The 12210-nt window shown below is 36.7% G+C and overlaps 1 protein-coding gene across 3 annotated transcripts in view; it reads left to right on the top strand.

The window, feature by feature from the left end:
• The window catches only part of GPM6A (glycoprotein M6A), a 259990-nt gene that overhangs the window by 241465 nt on the left and 6315 nt on the right, over window positions 1-12210 (top strand). For all 3 annotated transcript variants that reach the window (XM_082444139.1, XM_082444140.1, XM_082444138.1), the window contains exon 4: window positions 9196-9349. In XM_082444139.1, coding sequence (XP_082300265.1) covers window positions 9196-9349 — 154 coding nt within the window. The remainder of the gene's footprint in view (window positions 1-9195; window positions 9350-12210) is intronic.

The raw sequence follows: 12210 nt of genomic DNA, 5'->3' as shown, positions 1-12210 counted from the left end.
ACATTGACAAAATGGGAAAATCTCTTGTAAAAAGTAAATCTTCTAGTGTTAGAATTTTTAATTCAAGAGACTTAAAACTGCAGGAAATGAAAAATTGAAGAAAAAGTTTGAATCATCCTGATTCTTCTCCAGTCACCAAAAGTCATGATTGGAATTCTATTCAAATAAAAATAACACTTCTCAAAATATTGAGCCAAGGTTTTCTTTTGTATTTGTTTTTGTCCTTTTGATTACTCAAGTCATGAAATATAGTCTTATGCTAATAAGCCTTTCTTTTTTAAATTTGTATATTCAAGTGGCATTTTAATTCTCATTAGACTTCTCTATGTCTCAGATCATCCATCAGATCATCCTAGGATATAATTTCATAGCATTTATGACTCCTTATATTTTTAAAATCCTAAAGTATTTTTTCAAAAGTAAACTTTTAATTTTACAATAGTTTTAGATTTACAGAAAGATGAAGATGGTACAGAGAGTTTCCATATATATAAAACTCAATTTTCCCTATTAACATCTTACATTAGCATAGTACATTTGTCACAATTAATGAACCAATATAGAAACACTATTATTAACCAAAGTCCATACTTTATTCAGATTTCCTTAGTTTTTACCAAATCAAATGTTCTTTTTCTCTTCTAGTATCCCACTCAGGGGATAGAGATACCATACTACAATTTAGTCATTTCTCCTTAGGCTACTCTGATCTGTGACTTTTTCTAAGACGTTCCTTGTTTTTTGATGATCTTGAAAGTTTTGAGGAGGAGTAGTTAGGCATTTTGTAGAATGTACCTCAATTGAAATTTGTCTGATATTTTTCTCATGATTAGACTGGGGCTTTGGACTTTGGGGAGTATCTTTCTCATCACATTATTTCATATACATCTAAAGTACTATTAATTGAAAAAGAAAACTAAAGACATTAATTAACACATTCTCTGAGCCATGTTTTCCTAAACAAAATAGTTCTATTAAAAATAATCATGCTAAAATACAATTTATCATAAATAAACTGTACATAGCAGGATAATACTCTATAGACCTCTATTTTCATTTCTACAGAATCCTCAAAACCCTCAGTTTCTGATTTAATTAATATAAAAGTAAATCTTAGACTCTGATGCCCACTGAAAATTTCTAAGGGAATATCTCCATAACTAATGAATTTTCCATTTCTGCTTATAAAGATATTCTAGTTTAAATGAAGTCATTTGCAGGTATGGACTGTTCAATCAAGTTTTATAATAAAGCTAGAAATTCATCTTAAGGATAGATAGAAAATGTCCTCAAATTCATAGATTTTATGAATCCCAATGTAACATCCTGAATACATTCACTCACAGTAGCTGCTTCTACTGTGAGTAACCTCGATTTTATGTGTTCGGGTGATACTGCAAATAGAAATATTTTTAAAATTGGTTCAGATGTTTAAATTGGTTCAAATATTTCCATACGTGTAAGAGTTATAAATAGGCCACTAGACTGGGGATGAAATAATAACTCTGGATTACAAATGGTCTTTTAAAATATTGATTAATAGATCTCTTTTTCAGTCAGGAACTTCATGCCCACTGTACTGGGAATAATCTCCACACAAAAGATCTTTTTTTTTATATTTTCTTTTAAAAAAAGCAAGAGTTATATGCTTTTCTGACTTTGCCTTTAAATCAGTAACATTTTACAAAACATATGAAGCTTCACCATATTTTTGAGACTCAATTTCTTTATCTCTTTTTCTCATTTTGAGATTAACTACCATAGTTTATGTTTTTAAATTACTTTATGGGGAAATGGTATATGAAGGATATAAAAATCAGAAGTTCACTGAGGAATGACTAAGCCTAGTATTATTATATTGGGATTCTTTTTTTTTTTTTAGTTTTAAATGATTTTTATTTGGCATTTATTTCTGTTACTGTCCTTTCTCTTTTTTTTTTTTAAACATCTTTATTGAAGTATAATTACCTTACAATGGTGTGTTAGCTTCTGCTTTATAACAAAGTGAATCAGTTATACATATACAATATGTTCCCATATCTCTTCCCTCTTGCATCTCCCTCCCTCCCACCCTCCCCATCCCACCCCTCTAGGTGGTCACAAAGCACCGAGCTAATCTCCCTGTGCTATGCGGCTGCTTCCCACTAGCTATCTATTTTACATTTGGTAGTGTATATATGTCCATGACACTCTCTCAACCTGTCACATCTCACCCCACCCCCTCCCCATATCCTCAAGTCCATTCTCTAGTAGGTCTGTGTCTTTATTCCCGTCTTGCCACTAGGTTCTTCATGGCCTTTTTTTTTTTTTTTTTCCTTAGATTCCGTATATATGTGTTAGCATACTGTATTTGTTTTTCTCTTTCTGACTTACTTCACTCTGTATGACAGACTCTAACTCCATCCACCTCATTACAAATACCTCCATTTCATTTCTTTTTATGGCTGAGTAATATTCCATTGTATATATGTGCCACATCTTCTTTATCCATTCATCTGTCGATGGACATTTAGGTTGCTTCCATGTCCTGGCTATTGTAAATAGAGCTGCAATGAACATTTTGGTACATGACTCTTTTTGAACTATGGTTTTCTCAGGGTATATGCCCAGTAGTGGGATTGCTGGGTCGTATGGTAGTTCTATTTGTAGTTTTTTAAGGAACCTCCATACTGCTCTCCATAGTGGCTGTATCAATTTACATTCCCACCAACAGTGCAAGAGTGTTCCCTTTCCTCCACACCCTCTCCAGCATTTATTGTTTCTAGATTTTTTGATGATGGCCATTCTGACCGGTGTGAGATGATATCTCATTGTAGTTTTGATTTGCATTTCTCTAATGATTAATGATGTTGAGCATTCTTTCATGTGTCTGTTGGCAATCTGTATATCTTCTTTGGAGAAATGTCTATTTAGGTCTTCTGCCCATTTTTGGATTGGGTTGTTCGTTTTTTTGTTATTGAGCTGCATGAGCTGCTTGTAAATCTTGGAGATTAATCCTTTGTCAGTTGCTTCATTTGCAAATATTTTCTCCCATTCTGATGGTTGTCTTTTGGTCTTGTTTATGGTTTCCTTTGCTGTGCAAAAGCTTTTAAGTTTCATTAGGTCCCATTTGTTTATATTGGGATTCTTGATCAAAAAAACATTTCTCAGATATTTACAATGTAATTGATAATAAAATAGTATTCACTAAGAGGAAGTTTCCTCTGTAGTAATATTTGCTGGAAACGATGCCAGTGATGCTTTTACCTTTAATATAATTTGATTTTGTTTGAATTCTGTTTTCCCTTGAAAAAGTAAGCTGTACATAAGCACATACATGCTGAGCATATTGATGAACATGGGTGACTTACAGTTTTTGCACAGAGAGTGGTTAAAGTCTGTGATAGATGTTGTTGACCAGTATATACCCAAGGCCTCATACAGTACATGTTGTTGACACATGAGATATTTTAATTATTAATGAGTAAGTGACTTTCATCTGGGGTTCGGAAGATAGAAAGAAGTTCTATGAGTAACCTTCAGGGTGCTGATTAGAATGAACTTTTTAGAATCCTGCAGTAATCCAAGTGTTAGGTAAGGCAGGTGGAAACTCGTGATGGATCCTGTGTTATATTCTGAAGTATTTTAATTTGATTTGTTGAATGAATGAGACCCATGCAAGGTAAAAAGAAGAAAGCATTACAATTAATATATTTTAAAATAGATTTTATTTTTTAGAGCAATTTTAGCTTCACAGCAAAATTGAGCAGAAAGTACAGCAATTTCCTATATCCCCCCCACCCCAACATATGTACAGCCTCCCTCACTACCAAAATTCTGCACCAGATGGTACATTTGCTACAATTAATGATCCTACTCTGACGCATGATAATCACCCGAAGTCCATAGTTTACCTTAGAGTTCACTCTTGATGTTGTAACTTCTGTGGGCTTAGACAAATGTATGACATGTCTCCATCTTTATAGTGTCATACAGAATAGTTTCACTGCCCTAAAAATCCTCTGTGTTCCACCTATTCATCCTTCCTTCTCTGCAACCCCTGGCAGCCACTGATCCTTTTACTGGCTCCATCGTTTTGCCTTTTTCAGAGTGTCATATAGTGGGACTCATACATTACGTAGTCTTTTCAGACTGGTTTCTTTCACTTAGTCATATGCATTTAAGGTTCCTCCATGTCTTTCCATGGCTTAATAGCTCATTTCTTTTAGTGCTGAATAATATTCTATTGTTTGGATGTAGCACAGTTTATTTCTCCATTCAGCTACTGAAGGACATCTTAGTTGCTTCCAAGTCTTGGCAATTATGGATAAAGTGGCTATAACCAAGCAGATAATTTTTTAAAGAAAGCTTCTGATCACTACTTGTGCTAAGATCGTTTTGGGCCATGATGGTGACAACGATGATGCTTGCATATTTTCAAGTAATTTACATAATAACGTAAGAATTTTTTCTGCAGCAAACGTTACACTGTATACTTTTCAGAGCCTACTGAGTTCAGTATTGTTAATCTGTTCCATTTTGCATTCTTAGTGATAGTATATTCAGGTGTCCATTTGCTTTTTTTTTGACTTGGTATTTTCTCATATTAGAACTGTGGTTCTCAACCAGGGGCTGTTTCCCTACCCCACCCCCAGGGGACATTGAGAAACTTTGGTTACACGACTGGCATCTATTGGGTAGAGGCCAGGGATGCCATTAAACATACTGCAGGGCATAGGGCATTCCCCATAAGAAAGGATTTTCTGGCTGAAAATTTCCACAGTGCTGAATTTGGGAAGTCTTGATTTTGAAATTTGGTTCACGTCCAGTCCCTCACTCATCCGTGCATTTGGCTGTGTTGTTGACATTGGCAGATCATCCCAATTGTACTTTTTTTTTCTCCTTCAGGTGTGGTACCCTGAAGAGCCTAAAGATAAATAGCGAAGATGTTTTCACATCAAATGTACTCATGAGAGCTTTATTGATTCCAATAGAGCAGTAGTTCCTCACACTGGACACCCACTAGAATCTCATGTAGAAATATTGTAAATACACATATAGTTGGCAAGGGCAAGGCCTGAGCATCTCTTTCTCAGATTTGCCAGATGATCCTAACGTGTGGTCACAGTTGGAAAGCACTATCAGAGGCTGTGCGCCCTCAGCGCATGTCCATCCAGTGAGACTGCTTGATGACAGTATCTCTAAGCCTGGAGCTATTTCTGCCTTTGATGAAATCTAAAGCTGTTTCCTTTTTTTTTTTTTTTTTTTTATATACACTGTTTCCTTTTGCTGTTGAAGTGGGGACATGATTGAATTGATACTCTTTAAATCCATTCACAATGAGGAAATGTCATTGAAAACATATTATTGTGAAATGAGGGGGCTCTGAGTTAAGATTTAGCTAAGTACTTTTATATCCTGTGTCTCGAAACATTAATGAGAAAGGGACCTTATAGACAGTGACCTGAGTGGAACCCGACAGTATACGTTTGGTATATGTTTGCATAGATCCATTTTGTTCATTTCACTAAAGTTTGGGTCTGCCTCATGCCTGAATTTGTTCATTATATCATAACATTCCATTTGGTATGTGGCTTATTTTTTCAGTGTTTACATAGTTCATAGACTCAGAGACTCTTGGGAGTCAGGGTCAGCTGGCTCTTTTTCATCAGGGCTGCTAACTTCTAAGATGTTATTTTTGCCCGGATTGGTGCACATCTCCTAAAGTTGCCCAGAAATTCTGTAGCTCAACCAAGTCTGATTTTCTTAGACATCAAGCCTAAGTTCATAGGAGTTCAGATGAAAAACGAATTACCTTTTACAAGTCATTCTCCAGTTAAATGCACTGTCATCTCAATAGCTCCATAGTCAAGGAGTAATCATCTATTTTAGCCTTGTTTCAAAGGTTATGAAAACCTTGTCTCCCGCAGTTCTATATTTCAACCTCCCTTCTAAATTTCTAACAATGATGAGAATATCCAGGTTGAGATCAAAACAATAATTACATGTTTTTTTTTTTAAATTTTAAGCCACTAAGAAGTAATTCACAGCAATTTTGTTGAATTTAATACTAACCGTCAACAAATGTATTTTGAGTAAAAACAAAAACAAAACAAGAAATAGGATAACAAGAGGATGCTATTGTGAAAGTCATTTGCATGTTCTGATGAAATGGTACTCAAATAATGATGTGATAATGAGATTGCTGGATACTAATTATGAGTCTGGCACCCACTCCCTATCATTTAATGGCGTTTTTTTACCATCGAAGATCAACAAGTTAACTAATCTAAACCAAACCAAGGAAATTTTACTGAGATTTTTTTTTCTTTGTGAATTAGGAGGAAATGGTCAGCATTTTACTCTAAGTGAGTGATTGATATATTAAACAATGGCTGAAATAAGAAAAGCCACTGAGTCTACTTTATATGTCAAACTTCCACAAGACCCATCCCTCCCTCCTTTCTTATAAACAGGGCCACAGCTGTTGAATTTAGAAAGTAAAATTCCTTGCTGTTCAAGGCAATAAACACCAAATGCAACGTAAATAGGTTAGTCTGTCCATACCTCACCTTTAGAAATGAAAAATAATTTTTTGCTGAATCTAGCAACTTCCTCTCTTGGGATTTCTTCCAAAGTAAGATTTACTGTGGACCATGTTTACTGTTAAGTGATTTCATATCTGAGCCCTGTGAGAGAGGTCTGCTAATTTCCAGTTTGTGAATGAGGAAGTGACTCTGAGCCTTAAGTGAGATGTGAGTGATCCAGTCCTCTGATGTCAAGTCCAGGGTTATTTTATTTCTTCCAGTTTTTATTTGTTTGTTTTCACAAAACTCCCCAAACAGATATTGCAGAGTTAAATTTCAGAAAGTGTTTCATCTGAATAGATGTTAATAAAGGCAAAAAATAAGATTTTCAAAATCAGAAGAGTTTTTCAAATGCTCAGAGATTGTTCTAATAAGAGTAGCTTATTTAAGATACAGAGAACAGACTGATGGCGGCCAGAGGCGGTGGTCAAAATGGGTGAAGGGGGTCAAAAGGTACAAACTTCCAGTGACGAAATAAGTAAGTCCTGGGGATGTCATGTACAGCGTGGCGCTTATAGTTAATAATGCAGTATTATATATTTGAAAGTTACTAAAAGAGGAGATCTTAAAAATTCTCATCACACACACACAAAAATTCGTAACTATGTATGGTGACAGATGTTAACTAGACTTATTGTGGTGATCATTTCACAATATATACAAATATCAAATCATTATGTCGTACACCTGAAACTAATATAACATCATGTATCAATTATACCTCATTTTTTTAAAAAAAGTAGCTTATTTATTTATTTAATGCTCAGACAGCAGAATGCATATCTGTCACATTTCTAGTGCAAAGCTAGAAATAATTTATGATAATCATGAGATATTTTATTACATACAGAGAATTTTTACCTAGAATCACGATCAATTTAAATAATTCGTCAGTCTTAGTAATTATCAGACTCTAAGTGAAACATAAAATAGGAAGACAGACATATTTTTAGCATCTTTAATTTGGATACTTTAGTGACTATGAACTGCTACTGCCTGAAATGTAACTGCTTGGTACTCCGATTCAAAAGTAAAGTCTGTCGTGTCTTAGAACAAAAGTTATGCACTAGTCGTCATGAAAAACATTTTCTCACAGCAAAGATTTACTCTATAACGTTCAGCTTTACTACTGTGCCATAACATTATGGCAAATACGAGTCAGAACTGTGGTTTAAGAGTCATTCCTTTCATTGCCTTGTCAAGTAGCAGCAGCAACGTGTTTCAAAGGGCTCCACACCACTTTGAGTCTAAACCTATTGAATTCTAAGTCCCATCCTGCAGTGAATAGCACCTGCAAAAGAAGCTTTTGAAAAATCCCCTGGGACAGAAAGAAAAACAAGATAGAGAGGACGAAGCCGAAAGCACACTGATTACTCTCCCGTGGGTTCCGAGTTACTAGTTCCCCCCAGAGAGCTGGGTCTGGAGGGGCCATATCATGTTCATTGTTCCTGAGACTGTAAATTAGCCTGGAGAGCTACAATTGTGAATAATGAAGATGTTAATAAACAGGCCTTTTTCCTCCAAGGAGTTCCATTAACAAGATTTCTTCAGTTTTGGGGTGGTTTCCAAACTTTCTAGAGTCTTTCTCCTTGAGTGGGAGCCCTCTTTGAATAACTTTCCCAGACTGGAGAAGTTCTCATTCTTTTTATTTTCTCCAAACGTGAAATGAAACCTAATTTCCTTATTCCGTAGAGTCCTATCATTCAGGCAAAATATATGTTTGATGGTAGTAGTAGTAATCAGTAATACTATCTAGAATAAAAACTAGCTAATCCTTTGTCTGGGCTTCTTATGTGCCAGATTCGATGCTGAATGCTTTTCCCATATCATCTCATTCCAGCCTCTCTACAATCGTGCAGTGATTGTAATTGTAGATTACAATTGTGATTGTAATTGTAGATCAATTTAGCAGGTATTCTCTTGCAGAGGCAGACACAGAGACATACAGAGCAGCCTAGACTCATTCCAGCTCAGAAGTCTGTGCCTTTAATCAATGTGCTCTAAGGCCCCTGTTATTGCTAAATAAATGTGACATTTAGGCTGGGGACACTGTGAGTGGCATATCAATGCTTGATCAGTCAATCAAAGGTAAAATTAATATGCATGAAAGAAGACTTAGATTTAAAGTTTACAGAAGTCATTAAAAAGGAGGAATAGAAATACACACTAATATTATGTACTAAAATGACTTGTGAATCATCATATTTAGAATGTTAAATGTAAACACAATTAAGTAGCTTAAATATTTATGATATAAAATCGTGCCCATTTAGTTATAAAGTTATTGACAAGGTTCTAACTCACTGTGCAGAATCACCTCTAAATTTACCAGTTAATGTTTTCTAAAGTTTAAAAAAAGTGTGGTGAGATTTTTAAGATAAATACATGAATGAAACAGGCATTAAGATGCAACTGGATGATCTCTTCCTTTGCACATCAGAACCTCAGTTTTCTGGCAGGTTTCTTCACGTGACCCATGATATTCGCCATCTCTCAGCTTCCCAGGTTGCAGTGCCTACCTGGGTTGTAATAATTCAAACCTTTGATATCGAGCTATGTAAGTTAAGCATAAAATTCTTCTTTTCCAGTAGATTACGTGTTTTCTGTCTCGACTTTTTCTCTGTTGCAGTTTATTATGCTGACATACCTTTTCATGCTGGCCTGGCTGGGAGTCACGGCTTTCACCTCGCTGCCAGTTTACATGTACTTCAACCTGTGGACCATCTGCCGAAACACCACCTTAGTGGAGGGAGCGAATCTCTGCCTGGACCTTCGTCAGTTTGGTAGGTCAATCTCTGGCTGTAAAACAGAACCTCACATGGTTTCTCCCAAATAACTGCTTCTGAAATAGTGTAAATCACTTTGGAACCATCATTGCTTCTTCTACCAAAGAGATAGATGTATCAGAGTCTTCCCGTTTAAGTCATTCTTTTAAAACTGAAATAATTCGGAATTTCAGAGTGATTGGAAGTTGATCTCACAACATGAACCTGCAAACGTGTATATGTGAACAGGCTGTCAGGTTGTGTTTCCTGGTGTTGGCAAGTTATAATTTTGATTTTCCTGTCCTGATTCCCGTGAACTTTTCCTACTCAATGTGATGTTTGCATAGTATTTTCATTCTCTCATGATAAACTATACAATTTGTGAAGTCTGCTGTGAAGATCATCTAAGAAATATGTACTTCATTGTCTTCTGAAATAGGGCAAAAAAAAAAAAAACACCTTAGCATTTCATAATAACAAAATCAAAAAATGTTATATAAATCGGTAGTCCTCTTTGGTTATTTTTATTTAGGGCTAAAACCTCACATAATAATAATACTTTCTTATGTATATAGGGGCTTACAATGTGTAGACCCTATTCTGAATGGTTTGTATATGTTGACATGTTTTAATTCTTACAATAATTAAATATGGCAGACAGTGTTATCCTCTTTATAAATGACAAAATTGAGGAACCAGGAGATTAAATTACCTGCCCAAGGCGATACAGCTAGTAAGTGACAGAGCCAGGATTCACCCCCAACTAGCTTCAGTCTGTTCTTAGCTAGAAGTTAACTGCCTCCCCTATCAAAACAAGTACTGAACTATGAATGTGTAGAGTCTAATCTCACCTAACCTATTTGGAATTCTATCCCATCATTTGTAAAAACATGGGGGCTACAGAATTTATAAAAGATATGCATATTCACAGGCTCAAAGGGACTTTTTTTCACAACACAGCTATTAAAATCTAAAGAACGTTCTAAATGTTTTTCTCTAATGGGGGTTTCCTCATACTTCAGGCAAGCGGGAAACATTTCAGTAGATGGTATGTGCAAGCCTGTGGCTCTAAGGTTATACTGTAGACAGATTGTAGGGTACGGATAGAACTAGTCTATCACCAGCTAGCCGTGTGTTCCAAAAGTGTGGCCTGCCCACCCTCTCGTGAGAAGGAGTCCCCAGCCCCCACTGTCTGGCCCAAATGAAAAGCAGGATGACCTGCTCTGTGCATGAGGTTCTCGGCAAGAAGATGATGGAGGGAATGTGGAGAGCTCTCCCACTGGGGAGGTTTTAACTTTGGAATCATGTCCCACGTAAACACAGGAAAAAGGAAACGTCGGCACCAGCTGCTGGATGGAGGTCACTGGAAAATAGCTGCTTGGAAAACCATGGCCCTGACTTCAGTAACCTCCACCCCACACACTACAATGTCTTCCTTTAATTCTGCTGATCTGAAAAATTAAGATTGGCAAAGATGTGACTAGTGTCACAGAGAGGGTTGCCAGGTAGATTACAGGACTCCCAGTTAAGTTTGAGTTTGAGATAAACAAGCAATATTGTTTTTAGTCCAGTATGTCTCAAATATTGTATGGGACATAATTCCAGTAAGCGTAAAGCATGACTACGATTAAAGCTGCTCTTTGAACCTTAGCGCTGTTTACAACATCGTTACCAGGATTTATGCAAGTTTAGCTTTTCTTCGTGACATGGAAGGGAAGGCAGTTTTCAGATGTCATGCAACCTTTTACATCAGCCTTAAAGGCTTTCTGTTTGCTCTTAACTCAGAATCTACTGCCTGGATAGCATTTATTTACCCTCCAGATAATAGGTCCTTAACAGGAATCCTGAATGTTCATATACAATCAAGTTATAAACAAGGGGCATCAGAATAGAAAAGAACATTCACTCCCCAAAATGTGGATTATGATGGGTATAGACGGAGACAACAGAATGCCGTGATAGATTGTATGTGGGGTTGAGAGAAAAAGAAGATTCAAGAAGGGATTCATTTTTTGATTGAGCAACTGGGAAGATGGATGAAATGAGACAGGAAAGCCAACCAGAAGAGCTTGCTCAGGAGTGGGGCAGGTGAGGGAGAAGATCAGAAGTTCAGTTTTGACAATGTTAATTTTTAGATGCTTATTAGAAATCTCAGCAGAGTTGTCAAGTAGGAAATTGGGTATATGGGTCTCGATTTCAGGAGAGTGGTATGGGCCTGGCTGTATGGATTTAGGAGTCTTGATAATGTTTAAAGTCAAAAGCTCTGAGACAGGATGAGATCAGCAAAGGAGACAGATGACTGAGGACTGAACCCTGGGAAGCACCTATGAAAGGGGTCCTAGCGGAGAGGAGGAACCACCAGACAGAGATGTTGAGAGGGAGAAGCCAATGAGAGCAGAAAGGCAAAAGCAAGAGACTGTAGATTTTGGAACCCAAATGAAGAGACCGTGAAGGACGCCGAAGTCATCAACTGCCTCCAGTTCTGCTGACTGGCAAGTAGAAGGAGAACTGAGAATTCATCTTCCGCTTTAACAATGTGGAGGGTACGGGTGACCTCTATAAGAAAAATCTCCATGGAGGATTGGGGTGAATTTGACTAGGAAGGGTTTAAGTGGAAATGGAAAGAAAGAAATTGCGGACTGAGCAAAGGCAACGCTTCCTGGAAGTTTTGCTGTGAACGTGAATAAAGAAATGGGTGAGGAAATGTATGCACAGACAAGGTATTCCACGGGAATGAATGAAATCTGTAATAGGTCAACATGGAGAAAGATGGCCTTTCCTGGGAAGCTTTCTCACTAATGATGGTTCATTAGTCACGTCTTCTGGAGGTTCTTTTTTACCCCCTCTTAGAGCTGTCTTGGCAAAAAGGGAAGGTCGCA

This window comes from Balaenoptera physalus (assembly GCF_965194825.1).
Source record: "Balaenoptera physalus genome assembly, chromosome: 21".
NCBI classification, from domain to species: Eukaryota; Metazoa; Chordata; class Mammalia; order Artiodactyla; family Balaenopteridae; genus Balaenoptera; species Balaenoptera physalus.
The sequence above is the reverse complement of the archived record's forward strand: the minus strand, read 5'-3'. Positions and strand labels throughout refer to the sequence as shown.